Source organism: Acipenser ruthenus, chromosome 18, assembly GCF_902713425.1.
Source record: "Acipenser ruthenus chromosome 18, fAciRut3.2 maternal haplotype, whole genome shotgun sequence".
Taxonomy (NCBI): domain Eukaryota; kingdom Metazoa; phylum Chordata; class Actinopteri; order Acipenseriformes; family Acipenseridae; genus Acipenser; species Acipenser ruthenus.
The window spans coordinates 22,329,894-22,351,513 of record NC_081206.1 but is presented as its reverse complement, the minus strand read 5'-3'; the positions used below and the strand labels follow the sequence as shown (position 1 = coordinate 22,351,513).

Sequence of the window (21,620 nt, the reverse complement as noted above, 5' to 3'; positions counted from 1 at the left end):
ATGGAGCCCTTTGTATAACTTTAAAATATCAAACAACTAACATCTCTTGAATGTATTTCGGTCAGTAAAGCTCTAGTGTGTTTACTATTGTGAATATGGGCAGTGCGACTGTAGCTTATTCTCAACAGGGGCTGGGTTATCACTCAGGCTTGGTTGCTGTATGAATACATCAACCAACCTGGGAGCGCACAGTCACTTTAATAATCAGGAGGGTTCCCCTGCTAAATCAGTCTGTTTTACTGGTAATTTTGTTAATTGGAGACATGCCATTTAAACTAGGATAACCACACTATGTTTTTCACTTGGACCGATACAGCTACGAGGATTTCCCCTCAAGATAGGTATGGTTACTGTGGTTGTGTATCATGCTTATAATCAACATCATTGTTTTCTTCTTCATCTAGTGCAGTATTTGAAGGCATGTTTGGATTGTTATATTAACTGTAAGATGATTGATTGGCTTATTAACTGCTACTTTAATCATTACACATGTTCTCCTTTGCATGTGGCCAGCAGGGGCATTGTAGTACTGCAACATCTGTTTACTTACCAGGGTAATATCTGCAAAAAGTATGATCTCAGATCTCAGAAGACGTTGACTTGCCAGTTCCAAATTGTCTGGAACTAATTTCCTCTGAGATGAAATTGGACAAAGTCCAAGCTGTGTACAAACACATTTGGAATTTGGTGCTTTGTAGGCCTAAAAAGGTATGTTGCCTTAAAAGCAATGTAATGTAAGACAGAATTTGAGAAGCTTATTTCTTTCATTACTTTTATTACTTGAATTAACAATGTATAATTACTAACAAAATATAGTTAATCTTAACAGTTAATGCGAGTCTGCATTATTATTGCTTCTTTTGTTTTTTCTGTAAATCAATGCTGCCTGTAAGCAGAAGCTGCCTGGAGTTGATAATCAGCTAAAAACAGAACAGACTGTAAGAAAGGAGCGGGGTGGAGGCTAGTAGATAACGAGACGGTACTGAGAACAAACAGTTTGTGAAGGTCGATTTGACAAAAGGCACGAACAGTTTGTAGGGTGTATACTGACGTTGTTTTGCATGCATGTATAAAAAGGTTGTGTGAACTCTGTTGTGTTAGAGAATTTTGAAGTTCTCTCCAGCGCTGTAACCTCGCTCTTGTGTGATTACAATAAAGCAACCTCTGGTTTTGAAACTAGAACTTGGTGTGTGACATATCTCTTTTCTTACAGTAACTTGAGAATAAATATATATATCATCCATTTGGCATCATTTGTCAGATATCAGATTTTATGTTTTCAGACTGATGTAGCAACAAAATAGTTTGAATATGGTTTTAATGACTTCTCCAGTTGCTCCATTTTAATATACTTTATAGATAATCGGTTGTGGCAAAGTGGTTTGTAGTGCGCAGCTGTAGAGGTGATGCAGTGCTCCAACAATAACACACAGAGTTCACAGTGCAAACAGTTATTTTATAGTTTGCACAGTGAAATAATACTGGGCTTCAGTCCCGAAACAATAATACACAAAGGCAATGTCCTGACATGGCTCTGCGTGCTTTCACGGTGCTCCTGTACTGGTGGTGAATACACAGTGATTAGTGACAGCGACAGCTCCCGGGTGTTTAGCCATCTAATAATTACAAATAAACAGTTATAAACACAAACAAAATACAGCACTCACAGTTATTTTATCTCTGTATTCCTTCTACAGGTCCGTCCATAACTATAACAAAGGAACAGATTGCTTGGCCACATCCCCTGAAATACCTTTAGTCACGCCTCCTTCGGTGGCAAGTCCAATCACGTATCCTCCAATCCGTGACTGACACATCGCCTACTTCATTAAGGCAATGACTTCTGGTATTGTGGCTCCGCCCCCTTTCTGGATGGCCGACTTCCAACTGACCCTGGAATGAACTGTCAAACCATCCAGTTCGGGGCACACTGTTCCTGTTATACCGTGCCGTCACAGGTTGGGAGGGAGATTGTTGACTAGAATTCATTCGCTCTCTGTCACATCAGTATATATGTAAAAATGTAATGTTAAACATTTCAGTACCATATTCAGCAGTGCAATAGCATTTCAATCACCTAAGTGACTTCCCTAGGAAACAAAAATGTGGTGATAATTTAGGATAAAATCATAATATATTTTGTAATAATTCATATGTATGTGTATTATGTGACAATATGACCTTTCAAATCTGCTGGCCTCATCTAGTGGATGTGATTTTATGCACTTATGAAAAAGAGCTGACAAGAAATGAATAGATTTATTAGGAATTCATAGACTTTAATATATTTTTTTGTATCAATTTTGCAAGCTATGCTGTTCTATAGTGATGCAACTTTGTAAACATCTTAGCTCCCACACATCTTGGGTTAACATACAAAACCAAACAAGTACGGTAACTGCATTTTCACAGAAAAAAAACAAAATACACCCAAATATAAGCCCATACGCCTTGTTCTGCAATTATATGGTACATGTACAAAGGATAGAGCCAGAGTTGAAATGCCTGTCAGTTAGGACTCTTCAGCTCACAACCAGGTTAGGTCAGATAAAGACTTATTCAGTTCTAAAATGGATAACTGTTACAGCGTAAAATGCATTCACATGGTCCACAGTCTTATACAATAAGCCCACAGAACACTATTTTTTTTTTATTTATTTTTTTAATATACTTTATTGAATATTCATTTTCAAATATATTGATTGCATTAATACAGATCAAGCAGAAAAATAAAGGTGGTTCTAGCAATAAAGTAAACTGCAGTAGGCCTAAGAAATAACGCATACAGTATATTTACACCAAATGTTTCCACACTTTATACACTTTAAAACAATTTCATAGCCAGCCTCATAAACCAATGCTTTCGATTTTTTTAAAAATCCTCAAATAAAATTTGAATGTCATTTATCTAAACTGATTATATTAACTGACTCTTTTAACTCCATCATACTGTAATATACCGTATATTTATGTTTTTTTTTTATTTATTTTTTTATTAAAAGTAACAGTCTTAAGCCATACACCAAATTAACTTCCCTACCTGTTGTGTTGTATTTTTCACAGTACAGTATTGCATGCTTCATGTTAGGGTACAGGTCTTTACATGTTTGTAAGGAGTGTATGTTTAACTTTACCATATGTGTAGTATACAGTGTAGTAGCTCTGTAATTAAGGTCAGTGATATTGTACTAGATGTAGAACAGGTATAGCATTGTCAATCATCCTTAATAAACAAATATATAGTATGAGCTAACATAATCTTAAGAGTAAGTTAAATGTATATTACTAGCCATTTTATAGCATAGCTCTAGCCTTAAACACTTACATGTTTGCAGAGATCACTCCATAAGACAGTTTAATAGTGAGAGATACAATAAGTCCAAAGCAATGACAGGAGGAAACAATAGCCTTTTAAATGTGTGCCTACTTCTTTTTGCCATTAGCACTCTTTTGAGACTCTTTTTCTACTGTTGCATCGCTGCTTGATGCTGCTGTAGGCGTTTCTGAAGTTTCAAAGAACTTCATTTTTTCAGAGTGCATTGTGTCTTTTAGCCTTTGGAGTGACGAAATTGCCTCCTCTGAGAGTACTTTTCCTGAAGCTGTATACCCTTGCTGTGATGGAATTCCTTTGGTTATCACAACTGTTTCCTTCTCCTCACCAAATCTTTGTTTCACAACATGCCTTTCAACTGAGACACACTTTTCTGTGGGCACATTAAAACTCGTTTGAGCTGTTTCTTCAGGCAGCCAAGGTGCAGAGCCCAGTTTCACAGTAACTTTTTCTACAGGTAATTTGCATTCTGTTTGAACTCTAGTGATAACTGTTGAATGTTCGATGGTAGGTGTGCCTTTTTGTGTGGAAGACTTAAAGGTTGTTATTTTGCCTGGCGTTGTTGTATCCCCTTTCACAGTTTGGGCACTGGTCACTGCGCACTGTTGTGATTGATCTCCTGATGAGGGAACAGTGGTGATATTTATTTTTTCAGGTAATTTTGGTTCTAGTAGAATTAATTCTGTTCTGGCTGTTGACGTAATAATATCACTGGGAACCTTCACATCATGGCCAGCTATCAAGATGTCAGGTTTTGTGTATCTCACAGTAACTTTTGAAGGAGTACCAATTGATTCATTAGCAGTGCTGGAATCAACACCCTGCAGGCCTTCAGTTGATTTGACATCTCTTTGAACAACATCAACATCAGCAGCTAAGCTTCCGCTTAACTCTTCCGTAGGGGTGCCAAGCTTCTCTTTATCAGAATCCTTAGCCTTTTTTGAAGGAGAGGAATGCCCTCGTTTTGGAAAAGTAAACCAACCACTTTTTTCACTTTTTGATGTGGTTTTTGACGTGGTTTCATTTTTTTCAGTAGTTTCTGAAGCCTTCTCTTTTGAATCATTGACAGCACTTATTGTTTCTGTCTTGTTGCTTTCTTCAGAAGAATCGGTAAAACCTAGCCTCGGAAATCTAAACGTAAATTTACCAGACTTCTCCTTATTTTTTGTGCTGTCTTTATCCTTAGACTCAGAAGCTGTATCTAAACTTGAGTCTGGCACAACTTTTGTTCTTTTTTGTTTTGCTTGTTTTGCTGTGTCTTGCTGAGAAATTTGAACTACAGGTGTTCCAACAATCACCTCTCCAAGGACATTGGATATACCATCATTTACCTCAGCGTGAGCAGTTTTGTCTGCTGGCAAATTTACTTCCTCTGTTTCTGGTGAAGAAGCATCAGGATCTAAATTAGGCAAATGAAATTCAAGATCTAGCCCTTTAAACAATTCTCCAAACCCTGGCAGGCGTATTTTGGATAATGTATGCTTCCCCCCTGAGTCCATTTTGATGTCTGATGTTTGATGGGGATCTTTTTCATCAGCCTCAACATTTTCTGGTAAAAGTTCACTTGTCTTTAACTGTGGTCCTTTGGTGCCTGCTTCTGATTTTGGCAAAGGTATATCAAAGTCTGGTTTTGATATGCTGCACTCTATTTCAGAACCTGGCATTTTGGGCATTTTAAATTTGCTGTCTTTCCCTTCTACATCGACTTTCCCCTTGACATCAAAGGCTAATTCAGGTGTTTTGATGTCTATATCTGGACCATTAAGATCAACAGCAGGTTGTGTTGCAGACACATTTATTTCAGGTTTAGGAAGGTTCAGATCAATGTCAGTTCCACCTGACGTTAGCTGTGGTCCTTTTAAGTCAATGTCTGCCTTTGGAAGAGAGATGTCTGCTTTTGGCAACTTTACTTCGCCTTCTACTTTAGGAGTCTTCACCCCAGATGTTGACATGCCAAATGTAGGCATTTTAAAGTGTGGCATTTTGAATTTTCCTTTTCCTCCCTCTGTTTCAATTTTAGGGATGTCCACAGCTCCTTCAACAGATGGACCTTCAATATCTATCTCCGGTCCCTTAAGCTCAACTTCTGTTTTTGGTGCAGAGAGATCAATTTCTCCTTTGGGCATACTCAATTTAACATCAGGACCTTTGACTTTGGGGAGAGAAAGATCAAACTCTGGCATTTTGGGCATTTTAAATTTGCTGTCTTTCCCTTCTACATTGACTTTTCCCTTGACATCAAAGGCTAATTCAGGTGTTTTGATGTCTATATCTGGACCTTTAAGATCAACAGCAGGTTGTGTTGCAGACACATTTATTTCAGGTTTAGGAAGGTTCAGATCAATGTCAGTTTCACCTGACGTTAGCTGTGGTCCTTTTAAGTCAATGTCTGCCTTTGGAAGAGAGATGTCTGCTTTTGGCAACTTTACTTCACCTTCTACTTTAGGAGTCTTCACCCCAGATGTTGACATGCCAAATGTAGGCATTTTAAAGTGTGGCATTTTGAATTTTCCTTTTCCTCCCTCTGTTTCAATTTTAGGGATGTCCACAGCTCCTTCAACAGATGGACCTTCAATATCTATCTCCGGTCCCTTAAGCTCAACTTCTGTTTTTGGTGCAGAGAGATCAATTTCTCCTTTGGGCATACTCAATTTAACATCAGGACCTTTGACTTTGGGGAGAGAAAGATCAAACTCTGGCATTTTGGGCATTTTAAATTTGCTGTCTTTCCCTTCTACATCGACTTTTCCCTTGACATCAAAGGCTACTTCAGGTGTTTTGATGTCTATATCTGGACCTTTAAGATCAACAGCAGGTTGTGTTGCAGACACATTTATTTCAGGTTTAGGAAGGTTCAGATCAATGTCAGTTTCACCTGACGTTAGCTGTGGTCCTTTTAAGTCAATGTCTGCCTTTGGAAGAGAGATGTCTGCTTTTGGCAACTTTACTTCGCCTTCTACTTTAGGAGTCTTCACCCCAGATGTTGACATGCCAAATGTAGGCATTTTAAAGTGTGGCATTTTGAATTTTCCTTTTCCTCCCTCTGTTTCAATTTTAGGGATGTCCACAGCTCCTTCAACAGATGGACCTTCAATATCTATCTCCGGTCCCTTAAGCTCAACTTCTGTTTTTGGTGCAGAGAGATCAATTTCTCCTTTGGGCATACTCAATTTAACATCAGGACCTTTGACTTTGGGGAGAGAAAGATCAAACTCTGGCATTTTGGGCATTTTAAATTTGCTGTCTTTCCCTTCTACATCGACTTTTCCCTTGACATCAAAGGCTACTTCAGGTGTTTTGATGTCTATATCTGGACCTTTGAGATCAACAGCAGGTTGTGTTGCAGACACATTTATTTCAGGTTTAGGAAGGTTCAGATCAATGTCAGTTCCACCTGACATTAGCTGTGGTCCTTTTAAGTCAATGTCTGCCTTTGGAAGAGAGATGTCTGCTTTTGGCAACTTTACTTCGCCTTCTACTTTAGGAGTCTTCACCCCAGATGTTGACATGCCAAATGTAGGCATTTTAAAGTGTGGCATTTTGAATTTTCCTTTTCCTCCCTCTGTTTCAATTTTAGGGATGTCCACATCTGCTTCAACAGATGGTCCTTCAATATCTATCTCCGGTCCCTTAAGCTCAACTTCTGTTTTTGGTGCAGAGAGATCAATTTCTCCTTTGGGCATACTCAATTTAAAATCAGGACCTTTGACTTTGGGGAGAGAAAGATCAAACTCTGGCATTTTGGGCATTTTAAATTTGCTGTCTTTCCCTTCTACATCGACTTTTCCCTTGACATCAAAGCCTAATTCAGGTGTTTTGATGTTTATATCTGGACCTTTCAGATCAACAGCAGGTTGTGTTGCAGACACATTTATTACAGGTTTAGGAAGGTTCAGATCAATGTCAGTTCCACCTGACGTTAGCTGTGGTCCTTTTAAGTCAATGTCTGCCTTTGGAAGAGAGATGTCTGCTTTTGGCAACTTTACTTCGCCTTCTACTTTAGGAGTCTTCACCCCAGATGTTGACATGCCAAATGTAGGCATTTTAAAGTGTGGCATTTTGAATTTTCCTTTTCCTCCCTCTGTTTCAATTTTAGGGATGTCCACAGCTCCTTCAACAGATGGACCTTCAATATCTATCTCCGGTCCCTTAAGCTCAACTTCTGTTTTTGGTGCAGAGAGATCAATTTCTCCTTTGGGCATACTCAATTTAAAATCAGGACCTTTGACTTTGGGGAGAGAAAGATCAAACTCTGGCATTTTGGGCATTTTAAATTTGCTGTCTTTCCCTTCTACATCGACTTTTCCCTTGACATCAAAGGCTACTTCAGGTGTTTTGATGTCTATATCTGGACCATTAAGATCAACAGCAGGTTGTGTAGCAGACACATTTATTTCAGGTTTAGGAAGGTTCAGATCAATGTCAGTTCCACCTGACGTTAGCTGTGGTCCTTTTAAGTCAATGTCTGCCTTTGGAAGAGAGATGTCTGCTTTTGGCAACTTTACTTCGCCTTCTACTTTAGGAGTCTTCACCCCAGATGTTGACATGCCAAATGTAGGCATTTTAAAGTGTGGCATTTTGAATTTTCCTTTTCCTCCCTCTGTTTCAATTTTAGGGATGTCCACAGCTCCTTCAACAGATGGACCTTCAATATCTATCTCCGGTCCCTTAAGCTCAACTTCTGTTTTTGGTGCAGAGAGATCAATTTCTCCTTTGGGCATACTCAATTTAACATCAGGACCTTTGACTTTGGGGAGAGAAAGATCAAACTCTGGCATTTTGGGCATTTTAAATTTGCTGTCTTTCCCTTCTACATCGACTTTTCCCTTGACATCAAAGGCTACTTCAGGTGTTTTGATGTTTATATCTGGACCTTTAAGATCAACAGCAGGTTGTGTTGCAGACACATTTATTTCAGGTTTAGGAAGGTTCAGATCAATGTCAGTTCCACCAGATGTTAGCTGTGGTCCTTTTAAGTCAATGTCTGCCTTTGGAAGAGAGATGTCTGCTTTTGGCAACTTTACTTCGCCTTCTACTTTAGGAGTCTTCACCCCAGATGTTGACATGCCAAATGTAGGCATTTTAAAGTGTGGCATTTTGAATTTTCCTTTTCCTCCCTCTGTTTCAATTTTAGGGATGTCCACAGCTCCTTCAACAGATGGACCTTCAATATCTATCTCCGGTCCCTTAAGCTCAACTTCTGTTTTTGGTGCAGAGAGATCAATTTCTCCTTTGGGCATACTCAATTTAACATCAGGACCTTTGACTTTGGGGAGAGAAAGATCAAACTCTGGCATTTTGGGCATTTTAAATTTGCTGTCTTTCCCTTCTACATCGACTTTTCCCTTGACATCAAAGGCTACTTCAGGTGTTTTGATGTCTATATCTGGACCTTTGAGATCAACAGCAGGTTGTGTTGCAGACACATTTATTTCAGGTTTAGGAAGGTTCAGATCAATGTCAGTTCCACCTGACATTAGCTGTGGTCCTTTTAAGTCAATGTCTGCCTTTGGAAGAGAGATGTCTGCTTTTGGCAACTTTACTTCGCCTTCTACTTTAGGAGTCTTCACCCCAGATGTTGACATGCCAAATGTAGGCATTTTAAAGTGTGGCATTTTGAATTTTCCTTTTCCTCCCTCTGTTTCAATTTTAGGGATGTCCACATCTGCTTCAACAGATGGTCCTTCAATATCTATCTCCGGTCCCTTAAGCTCAACTTCTGTTTTTGGTGCAGAGAGATCAATTTCTCCTTTGGGCATACTCAATTTAAAATCAGGACCTTTGACTTTGGGGAGAGAAAGATCAAACTCTGGCATTTTGGGCATTTTAAATTTGCTGTCTTTCCCTTCTACATCGACTTTTCCCTTGACATCAAAGCCTAATTCAGGTGTTTTGATGTTTATATCTGGACCTTTCAGATCAACAGCAGGTTGTGTTGCAGACACATTTATTACAGGTTTAGGAAGGTTCAGATCAATGTCAGTTCCACCTGACGTTAGCTGTGGTCCTTTTAAGTCAATGTCTGCCTTTGGAAGAGAGATGTCTGCTTTTGGCAACTTTACTTCGCCTTCTACTTTAGGAGTCTTCACCCCAGATGTTGACATGCCAAATGTAGGCATTTTAAAGTGTGGCATTTTGAATTTTCCTTTTCCTCCCTCTGTTTCAATTTTAGGGATGTCCACAGCTCCTTCAACAGATGGACCTTCAATATCTATCTCCGGTCCCTTAAGCTCAACTTCTGTTTTTGGTGCAGAGAGATCAATTTCTCCTTTGGGCATACTCAATTTAAAATCAGGACCTTTGACTTTGGGGAGAGAAAGATCAAACTCTGGCATTTTGGGCATTTTAAATTTGCTGTCTTTCCCTTCTACATCGACTTTTCCCTTGACATCAAAGGCTACTTCAGGTGTTTTGATGTCTATATCTGGACCATTAAGATCAACAGCAGGTTGTGTAGCAGACACATTTATTTCAGGTTTAGGAAGGTTCAGATCAATGTCAGTTCCACCTGACGTTAGCTGTGGTCCTTTTAAGTCAATGTCTGCCTTTGGAAGAGAGATGTCTGCTTTTGGCAACTTTACTTCGCCTTCTACTTTAGGAGTCTTCACCCCAGATGTTGACATGCCAAATGTAGGCATTTTAAAGTGTGGCATTTTGAATTTTCCTTTTCCTCCCTCTGTTTCAATTTTAGGGATGTCCACAGCTCCTTCAACAGATGGACCTTCAATATCTATCTCCGGTCCCTTAAGCTCAACTTCTGTTTTTGGTGCAGAGAGATCAATTTCTCCTTTGGGCATACTCAATTTAACATCAGGACCTTTGACTTTGGGGAGAGAAAGATCAAACTCTGGCATTTTGGGCATTTTAAATTTGCTGTCTTTCCCTTCTACATCGACTTTTCCCTTGACATCAAAGGCTACTTCAGGTGTTTTGATGTTTATATCTGGACCTTTAAGATCAACAGCAGGTTGTGTTGCAGACACATTTATTTCAGGTTTAGGAAGGTTCAGATCAATGTCAGTTCCACCAGATGTTAGCTGTGGTCCTTTTAAGTCAATGTCTGCCTTTGGAAGAGAGATGTCTGCTTTTGGCAACTTTACTTCGCCTTCTACTTTAGGAGTCTTCACCCCAGATGTTGACATGCCAAATGTAGGCATTTTAAAGTGTGGCATTTTGAATTTTCCTTTTCCTCCCTCTGTTTCAATTTTAGGGATGTCCATAGCTCCTTCAACAGATGGACCTTCAATATCTATCTCCGGTCCCTTAAGCTCAACTTCTGTTTTTGGTGCAGAGAGATCAATTTCTCCTTTGGGCATACTCAATTTAACATCAGGACCTTTGACTTTGGGGAGAGAAAGATCAAACTCTGGCATTTTGGGCATTTTAAATTTGCTGTCTTTCCCTTCTACATCGACTTTTCCCTTGACATCAAAGGCTAATTCAGGTGTTTTGATGTCTATATCTGGACCTTTCAGATCAACAGCAGGTTGTGTTGCAGACACATTTAATTCAGGTTTAGGAAGGTTCAGATCAATGTCAGTTCCACCTGACGTTAGCTGTGGTCCTTTTAAGTCAATGTCTGCCTTTGGAAGAGAGATGTCTGCTTTTGGCAACTTTACTTCGCCTTCTACTTTAGGAGTCTTCACCCCAGATGTTGACATGCCAAATGTAGGCATTTTAAAGTGTGGCATTTTGAATTTTCCTTTTCCTCCCTCTGTTTCAATTTTAGGGATGTCCACAGCTCCTTCAACAGATGGACCTTCAATATCTATCTCCGGTCCCTTAAGCTCAACTTCTGTTTTTGGTGCAGAGAGATCAATTTCTCCTTTGGGCATACTCAATTTAAAATCAGGACCTTTGACTTTGGGGAGAGAAAGATCAAACTCTGGCATTTTGGGCATTTTAAATTTGCTGTCTTTCCCTTCTACATCGACTTTTCCCTTGACATCAAAGGCTACTTCAGGTGTTTTGATGTCTATATCTGGACCATTAAGATCAACAGCAGGTTGTGTAGCAGACACATTTATTTCAGGTTTAGGAAGGTTCAGATCAATGTCAGTTCCACCTGACGTTAGCTGTGGTCCTTTTAAGTCAATGTCTGCCTTTGGAAGAGAGATGTCTGCTTTTGGCAACTTTACTTCGCCTTCTACTTTAGGAGTCTTCACCCCAGATGTTGACATGCCAAATGTAGGCATTTTAAAGTGTGGCATTTTGAATTTTCCTTTTCCTCCCTCTGTTTCAATTTTAGGGATGTCCACAGCTCCTTCAACAGATGGACCTTCAATATCTATCTCCGGTCCCTTAAGCTCAACTTCTGTTTTTGGTGCAGAGAGATCAATTTCTCCTTTGGGCATACTCAATTTAACATCAGGACCTTTGACTTTGGGGAGAGAAAGATCAAACTCTGGCATTTTGGGCATTTTAAATTTGCTGTCTTTCCCTTCTACATCGACTTTTCCCTTGACATCAAAGGCTACTTCAGGTGTTTTGATGTTTATATCTGGACCTTTAAGATCAACAGCAGGTTGTGTTGCAGACACATTTATTTCAGGTTTAGGAAGGTTCAGATCAATGTCAGTTCCACCTGACGTTAGCTGTGGTCCTTTTAAGTCAATGTCTGCCTTTGGAAGAGAGATGTCTGCTTTTGGCAACTTTACTTCGCCTTCTACTTTAGGAGTCTTCACCCCAGATGTTGACATGCCAAATGTAGGCATTTTAAAGTGTGGCATTTTGAATTTTCCTTTTCCTCCCTCTGTTTCAATTTTAGGGATGTCCACAGCTCCTTCAACAGATGGACCTTCAATATCTATCTCCGGTCCCTTAAGCTCAACTTCTGTTTTTGGTGCAGAGAGATCAATTTCTCCTTTGGGCATACTCAATTTAACATCAGGACCTTTGACTTTGGGGAGAGAAAGATCAAACTCTGGCATTTTGGGCATTTTAAATTTGCTGTCTTTCCCTTCTACATCGACTTTTCCCTTGACATCAAAGGCTACTTCAGGTGTTTTGATGTATATATCTGGACCATTAAGATCAACAGCAGGTTGTGTAGCAGACACATTTATTTCAGGTTTAGGAAGGTTCAGATCAATGTCAGTTCCACCTGACGTTAGCTGTGGTCCTTTTAAGTCAATGTCTGCCTTTGGAAGAGAGATGTCTGCTTTTGGCAACTTTACTTCGCCTTCTACTTTAGGAGTCTTCACCCCAGATGTTGACATGCCAAATGTAGGCATTTTAAAGTGTGGCATTTTGAATTTTCCTTTTCCTCCCTCTGTTTCAATTTTAGGGATGTCCACAGCTCCTTCAACAGATGGACCTTCAATATCTATCTCCGGTCCCTTAAGCTCAACTTCTGTTTTTGGTGCAGAGAGATCAATTTCTCCTTTGGGCATACTCAATTTAACATCAGGACCTTTGACTTTGGGGAGAGAAAGATCAAACTCTGGCATTTTGGGCATTTTAAATTTGCTGTCTTTCCCTTCTACATCGACTTTTCCCTTGACATCAAAGGCTAATTCAGGTGTTTTGATGTCTATATCTGGACCTTTCAGATCAACAGCAGGTTGTGTTGCAGACACATTTAATTCAGGTTTAGGAAGGTTCAGATCAATGTCAGTTCCACCTGACGTTAGCTGTGGTCCTTTTAAGTCAATGTCTGCCTTTGGAAGAGAGATGTCTGCTTTTGGCAACTTTACTTCGCCTTCTACTTTAGGAGTCTTCACCCCAGATGTTGACATGCCAAATGTAGGCATTTTAAAGTGTGGCATTTTGAATTTTCCTTTTCCTCCCTCTGTTTCAATTTTAGGGATGTCCACAGCTCCTTCAACAGATGGACCTTCAATATCTATCTCCGGTCCCTTAAGCTCAACTTCTGTTTTTGGTGCAGAGAGATCAATTTCTCCTTTGGGCATACTCAATTTAAAATCAGGACCTTTGACTTTGGGGAGAGAAAGATCAAACTCTGGCATTTTGGGCATTTTAAATTTGCTGTCTTTCCCTTCTACATCGACTTTTCCCTTGACATCAAAGGCTACTTCAGGTGTTTTGATGTTTATATCTGGTCCTTTAAGATCAACAGCAGGTTGTGTTGCAGACACATTTATTTCAGGTTTAGGAAGGTTCAGATCAATGTCAGTTCCACCTGACGTTAGCTGTGGTCCTTTTAAGTCAATGTCTGCCTTTGGAAGAGAGATGTCTGCTTTTGGCAACTTTACTTCGCCTTCTACTTTAGGAGTCTTCACCCCAGATGTTGACATGCCAAATGTAGGCATTTTAAAGTGTGGCATTTTGAATTTTCCTTTTCCTCCCTCTGTTTCAATTTTAGGGATGTCCACAGCTCCTTCAACAGATGGACCTTCAATATCTATCTCCGGTCCCTTAAGCTCAACTTCTGTTTTTGGTGCAGAGAGATCAATTTCTCCTTTGGGCATACTCAATTTAACATCAGGACCTTTGACTTTGGGGAGAGAAAGATCAAACTCTGGCATTTTGGGCATTTTAAATTTGCTGTCTTTCCCTTCTACATCGACTTTTCCCTTGACATCAAAGGCTACTTCAGGTGTTTTGATGTTTATATCTGGTCCTTTAAGATCAACAGCAGGTTGTGTTGCAGACACATTTATTTCAGGTTTAGGAAGGTTCAGATCAATGTCAGTTCCACCTGACGTTAGCTGTGGTCCTTTTAAGTCAATGTCTGCCTTTGGAAGAGAGATGTCTGCTTTTGGCAACTTTACTTCGCCTTCTACTTTAGGAGTCTTCACCCCAGATGTTGACATGCCAAATGTAGGCATTTTAAAGTGTGGCATTTTGAATTTTCCTTTTCCTCCCTCTGTTTCAATTTTAGGGATGTCCACAGCTCCTTCAACAGATGGACCTTCAATATCTATCTCCGGTCCCTTAAGCTCAACTTCTGTTTTTGGTGCAGAGAGATCAATTTCTCCTTTGGGCATACTCAATTTAACATCAGGACCTTTGACTTTGGGGAGAGAAAGATCAAACTCTGGCATTTTGGGCATTTTAAATTTGCTGTCTTTCCCTTCTACATCGACTTTTCCCTTGACATCAAAGGCTAATTCAGGTGTTTTGATGTCTATATCTGGACCTTTAAGATCAACAGCAGGTTGTGTTGCAGACACATTTATTACAGGTTTAGGAAGGTTCAGATCAATGTCAGTTCCACCTGACGTTAGCTGTGGTCCTTTTAAGTCAATGTCTGCCTTTGGAAGAGAGATGTCTGCTTTTGGCAACTTTACTTCGCCTTCTACTTTAGGAGTCTTCACCCCAGATGTTGACATGCCAAATGTAGGCATTTTAAAGTGTGGCGTTTTGAATTTTCCTTTTCCTCCCTCTGTTTCAATTTTAGGGATGTCCACAGCCCCTTCAACAGATGGACTTTCAATATCTATCTCCGGTCCCTTAAGCTCAACTTCTGTTTTTGGTGCAGATAGATCAATTTCTCCTTTGGGCATACTCAATTTAACATCAGGACCTTTGACTTTGGGGAGAGAAAGATCAAACTCTGGCATTTTGGGCATTTTAAATTTGCTGTCTTTCCCTTCTACATCGACTTTTCCCTTGACATCAAAGGCTACTTCAGGTGTTTTGATGTTTATATCTGAACCTTTAAGATCAACAGCAGGTTGTGTTGCAGACACATTTATTTCAGGTTTAGGAAGGTTCAGATCAATGTCAGTTTCACCTGACGTTAGCTGTGGTCCTTTTAAGTCAATGTCTGCTTTTGGCAACTTTACTTCGCCTTCTACTTTAGGAGTCTTCACCCCAGATGTTGACATGCCAAATGTAGGCATTTTAAAGTGTGGCATTTTGAATTTTCCTTTTCCTCCCTCTGTTTCAATTTTAGGGATGTCCACAGCTCCTTCAACAGATGGACCTTCAATATCTATCTCTGGTCCCTTAAGCTCAACTTCTGTTTTTGGTGCAGAGAGATCAATTTCTCCTTTGGGCATACTCAATTTAACATCAGGACCTTTGACTTTGGGGAGAGAAAGATCAAACTCTGGCATTTTGGGTATTTTAAATTTGCTTTCTTTCCCTTCTACATGGATTCCTTTACCCTTCATATCAATGTCTAACTCAGGTGTTTTCATGTCTACATCTGGACCTTTAAGATCAACAGCAGCTTGTGCTGCAGACACATGTATCTGTGGTTTTGGTAGATTCAGATCAATGTCAGTTCCACTTGTTGTAAGCTGTGGTCCTTGTATATCAATGTCTGCCTTTGGAAGAGAGATTTCTGCTTTTGGCAAGCTCAGTTCGCCTTCTATTTTTGGAACCTTGACCCCAGATGTTGAAATTCCAAATTTAGGCATTTTCATTTGTGGCATCTTGAATTTTCCTTTTCCTTCCTCTTTTTCAATTGTAGGGATGTCCACAGATCCCTCAAGAGATGGAGCTTCCATTTCCACATCAGGAGCCTTGATTTCAACACGTTCAGGTAAAGCAATGTCAGCCTCTGATTTGGGCAGACTGAATTTAATGTCAGGACCTTTGACTTTGGGGAGTGAAACATCAAAGTCTGGCATTTTGGGCAATTTAAACTTGCTTTCTTTCCCTTCTACATGGATTCCTTTACTCTTCATATCAATGTCTAACTCAGGTGCTTTCATGTCTACATCTGGACCTTTAAGATCAACAGCAACTTGTGCTGCAGACACATGCATCTGTGGTTTCGGTAGATTCAGATCAATGTCAGTTCCACTTGTTGTAAGCTGTGGTCCTTGTATATCAATGTTTGCCTTTGGAAGAGAGATTTTTGCTTCTGGCAAGCTCAGTTCGCCTTCTATTTTTGGAACCTTGACCCCAGATGTTGAAATTCCAAATTTAGGCATTTTCATTTGTGGCATCTTGAATTTTTCTTTTCCACCCTCTTTTTTAATTGTAGAGATGTCCACAGATCCCTCAAGAGATGGAGCTTCCAATTCCACTTCAGGAGCCTTGATTTCAACACGTTCAGGTAAAGCAATGTCAGCCTCTGATTTGGGCAGACTGAATTTAACGTCAGGACCTTTGACTTTGGGGAGTGAAACATCAAAGTCTGGCATTTTGGGCAATTTAAACTTGCTTTCTTTCCCTTCTACATGGATTCCTTTACTCTTCATATCAATGTCTAACTCAGGTGCTTTCATGTCTACATCTGGACCTTTAAGATCAACAGCAACTTGTGCTGCAGACACATGCATCTGTGGTTTCGGTAGATTCAGATCAATGGCAGTTCCACTTGTTGTAAGCTGTGGTCCTTGTATATCAATGTTTACCTTTGGAAGAGAGATTTCTGCTTCTGGCAAGCTCAGTTCTCCTTCTATTTTTGGAACCTTGACCCCAGATGTTGAAATTCCAAATTTAGGCATTTTCATTTGTGGCATCTTGAATTTTCCTTTTCCACCCTCTTTTTCAATTGTAGAGATGTCCACAGATCCCTCAAGAGATGGCGCTTCCAATTCCACATCAGGAGCCTTGATTTCAACACTTTCAGGTAAAGCAATGTCAGCCTCTGATTTGGGCAGACTGAATTTAATGTCAGGACCTTTGACTTTGGGGAGTGAAACATCAAAGTCTGGCATTTTGGGCAATTTAAACTTGCTTTCTTTCCCTTCTACATGGATTCCTTTACTCTTCATATCAATGTCTAACTCAGGTGCTTTCATGTCTACATCTGGACCTTTAAGATCAACAGCAACTTGTGCTGCAGACACATGCATCTGTGGTTTCGGTAGATTCAGATCAATGTCAGTTCCACTTGTTGTAAGCTGTGGTCCTTGTATATCAATGTCTGCCTTTGGAAGAGAGATTTCTGCTTCTGGCAAGCTCAGTTTGCCTTCTGGTTTTGGAACCTTGACCCCAGATGTTGAAATTCCAAATTTAGGCATTTTCATTTGTGGCATCTTGAATTTTCCTTTTCCACCCTCTTTTTCAATTGTAGAGATGTCCACAGATCCCTCAAGAGATGGAGCTTCCAATTCCACATCAGGAGCCTTGATTTCAACACGTTCAGGTAAAGCAATGTCAGCCTCTGATTTGGGCAGACTGAATTTAACGTCAGGACCTTTGACTTTGGGGAGTGAAACATCAAAGTCTGGCATTTTGGGCAATTTAAACTTGCTTTCTTTCCCTTCTACATGGATTCCTTTACTCTTCATATCAATGTCTAACTCAGGTGCTTTCATGTCTACATCTGGACCTTTAAGATCAACAGCAACTTGTGCTGCAGACACATGCATCTGTGGTTTCGGTAGATTCAGATCAATGTCAGTTCCACTTGTTGTAAGCTGTGGTCCTTGTATATCAATGTTTGCCTTTGGAAGAGAGATTTCTGCTTCTGGCAAGCTCAGTTCGCCTTCTATTTTTGGAACCTTGACCCCAGATGTTGAAATTCCAAATTTAGGCATTTTCATTTGTGGCATCTTGAATTTTCCTTTTCCACCCTCTTTTTCAATTGTAGAGATGTCCACAGATCCCTCAAGAGATGGCGCTTCCAATTCCACATCAGGAGCCTTGATTTCAACACTTTCAGGTAAAGCAATGTCAGCCTCTGATTTGGGCAGACTGAATTTAACGTCAGGACCTTTGACTTTGGGGAGTGAAACATCAAAGTCCGGCATTTTGGGCAATTTAAACTTGCTTTCTTTCCCTTCTACATGGATTCCTTTACTCTTCATATCAATGTCTAACTCGGGTGCTTTCATGTCTACATCTGGACCTTTAAGATCAACAGCAACTTGTGCTGCAGACACATGCATCTGTGGTTTCGGTAGATTCAGATCAATGTCAGTTCCACTTGTTGTAAGCTGTGGTCCTTGTATATCAATGTCTGCCTTTGGAAGAGAGATTTCTGCTTCTGGCAAGCTCAGTTTGCCTTCTGGTTTTGGAACCTTGACCCCAGATGTTGAAATTCCAAATTTAGGCATTTTCATTTGTGGCATCTTGAATTTTCCTTTTCCACCCTCTTTTTCAATTGTAGGGATGTCCACAGATCCCTCAAGAGATGGAGCTTCCAATTCCACATCAGGAGCCTTGATTTCAACACGTTCAGGTAAAGCAATGTCAGCCTCTGATTTGGGCAGACTGAATTTAACGTCAGGACCTTTGACTTTGGGGAGTGAAACATCAAAGTCCGGCATTTTGGGCAATTTAAACTTGCTTTCTTTAGCTTCTACATGGATTCCTTTACTCTTCATATCAATGTCTAACTCAGGTGCTTTCATGTCTACATCTGGACCTTTAAGATCAACAGCAACTTGTGCTGCAGACACATGCATCTGTGGTTTCGGTAGATTCAGATCAATGTCAGTTCCACTTGTTGTAAGCTGTGGTCCTTGTATATCAATGTTTGCCTTTGGAAGAGAGATTTCTGCTTCTGGCAAGCTCAGTTCGCCTTCTATTTTTGGAACCTTGACCCCAGATGTTGAAATTCCAAATTTAGGCATTTTCATTTGTGGCATCTTGAATTTTCCTTTTCCACCCTCTTTTTCAATTGTAGGGATGTCCACAGATCCCTCAAGAGATGGCGCTTCCAATTCCACATCAGGAGCCTTGACTTCAACACGTTCAGGTAAAGCAATGTCAGCCTCTGATTTGGGCAGACTGAATTTAATGTCAGGACCTTTGACTTTGGGGAGTGAAACATCAAAGTCTGGCATTTTGGGCAATTTAAACTTGCTTTCTTTCCCTTCTGCATGGATTACTTTACTCTTCATATCAGTGTCTAACTCAGGTGTTTTCATGTCTACATCTGGACCTTTAAGATCAACAGCAGCTTGTGCTGCAGACACATGCATCTGTGGTTTTGGTAGGTTCAGATCAATGTCAGTTCCACTTGTTGTAAGCTGTGGTCCTTGTATATCAATGTCTGCCTTTGGAAGAGAGATTTCTGCTTTAGGCAAGCTCAGTTCGCCTTCTATTTTTGGAACCTTGACCCCAGATGTTGAAATTCCAAATTTAGGCATTTTCATTTGTGGCATCTTGAATTTTCCTTTTCCACCCTCTTTTTCAATTGTAGGGATGTCCACAGATCCCTCAAGAGATGGAGCTTCCATTTCCACATCAGGAGCCTTGACTTCAACACATTCAGGTAAAGCAATGTCAGCCTCTGATTTGGGCAGACTGAATTTAATGTCAGGACCTTTGACTTTGGGGAGTGAAACATCAAAGTCTGGCATTTTGGGCAATTTAAACTTGCTTTCTTTCCCTTCTACATTGATTCTTTTACCCTTCAAATCAATGTCTAACTCAGGTGCTTTCATGTCTTCATCTGGACCTTCAATATCAACAGCAGCTTGTGCTGCAGACACATGTATCTGTGGTTTTGGTAGGCTCAGATCAATGTCAGTTCCCCTTGTTGTAAGCTCTGGTCCCTCTATATCAATGTCTGCCTTTGGAAGAGAGATTTCTGCTTTTGGCAAGCTCATTTTGCCTTCTATTTTTGGAGACTTGACCCCAGATTTTGGAAGAGAAATATCTACTTTTTCATTGTTGATATCAACATCAAACTTAGGAGCATGTTCTTCAGTTGGTATGATGTGTCTCTCTGTATTTGGCATGCTCATTTCCAACTGTGGACCTCTAATGTCTGTCCGTGGTAATTGGGTAATATTGCTTTGTCTAGCTTCCTTGCTTTCTTTGCTTTCCAGATCATAATTGAAATAAGGTCTCTTGATATCCTCTGGTGTGAGTATTGGTTCTTGTTTGCCTGTTTTAGGTTGAGATTTGTTTGGCTTGTCAACATCTATATTTCCTCTTCGATGTTGTTCTTTTGGCATCCGAATATTTCCTTTTTCTGCATGAACTGTAGCAGCAGATACTCCTAATTTTGCCTCATAACATTTTATTAAAGTTTTAGCTGTGCGAAAAGAGTGGGACTCCTCAGTTTTGGGCTTAGTAAATTGAATCTCTGGATCCCTGGCTTGGATTTCTTTTTCTGTACCACAGTCTGTAGATACTTCTTCACAAAAAGAATATCTGGTGCCTTTGGGGGCTTTCATTTCAAGTGTGGGTTCTAGTTTTTCCAGTGAAACATCATACTTTGGCACCATCCCTTTCTGTGTTTTAAATTTTACTTCTGGTTCGTGAACTTTTGCTTGGTCAACATCTAGGTGTGGTGTCTGAGCTTCTACCTGCACTGTTGCTTTTGTTATTTTAACCTTGCCATCAGTCTCTTCCTTCAGAATAGCCACATATTTTGTTTCATCACATATCTTTGGCTTAATAACATCAACTTTAATACTAGATCTGATAGAGTCTTGGGGGTTTAGATCAATAGCAAGTTGACGCTCCTTCATCTCTGATGTAACATTTTGTCTTTCTCCATCTCCTAGAATCACTTCTTTTGGTATTTGGATACCAGTTTCTGTTGTTTGAAGCTGAAATTGAAGTTCTTTGCCCAGCTTGCCAGGTGAAGCTTTTACCAGTAAAGTTTGTGGTGACCTGCCTTCTTCTTCAGGGCTTGTATCTGTTTTTTCTTTTCCTATGATATTTATCTTTAGTTCTGATCTGAGATTAGGCTTTTCTATCTTTTTTTCTGGTGTTCTTTTAGTTTTAAATTCATCTCCGGGTTCTACATCTGTATCCAGCTTTGGTCCGCACATGAAAATATTAGTTGTTTTAAGTGTTTTATCCAATTCATAGAGTTCAGCTTTGTGTTGGATGATTTCAACTTCAGGGCCTGTGACATTTGAAAATGAATATTCATTTCTTATTCTTGCAGTGTCAGTTCTTTGATCTGAATCAAATTCACAGATTTGTGTTGTTTCACTTTTTCTGATGTCAACATCTTCTGAGGATTGCACTTCGGATACATCATCTTCAGGATAGCTGCATATTAATTCCAGATGTTCAGAAGTTTCTGCTACGGTTTCTTTATCGTGTTGATCCTCTGATTTGCTCCTTAGGCTCCTCATTCCTAGGCTTGGCAGCTTCAGTTTCTGCTTTTTCTTAGTTTTTAGAGGTTCCTGAGACTTATTAGGAGACTCATTGTCACTGTTAGAAAGACTGATATCTAGCTTTTTATGTTCCTCTGCTTCTGATGTGCTGTGGGACCTTTTGAACTGCATCCTTTTTCCTTTGGTAAATGATGAGAATTTAGGCCATGATATCCTGGCATCTTGTCTTCTAGCTGTTTTTGCTCTACCCCTTACCACAATTGTTCCTGCAGAGTCCTCAGATGTGCTTTTTAGTGTTTTGTCTGTTTCCCCCTACAGGAGTCAAATAGCATGGAAATAGAGATTAATAGCATACCGAAAAATGAAAGCTGCATTTTGTTTTGCCTTTTAAAGAT

General features: G+C 39.9%; 1 protein-coding gene across 2 annotated transcripts in view; it reads right to left on the bottom strand.

Moving 5' to 3' along the window:
• Nucleotides 1-2,258: 2,258 nt before the first annotated feature.
• LOC117422529 (neuroblast differentiation-associated protein AHNAK-like) overlaps nt 2,259-21,620 on the bottom strand; it is a 39,584-nt gene continuing 20,222 nt past the window's right edge. For both annotated transcript variants that reach the window (XM_058991558.1, XM_058991559.1), the window contains exon 7: nt 2,259-21,537. In XM_058991558.1, coding sequence (XP_058847541.1) covers nt 3,424-21,537 — 18,114 coding nt within the window. In that variant the 3' untranslated portion in view covers nt 2,259-3,423. The remainder of the gene's footprint in view (nt 21,538-21,620) is intronic.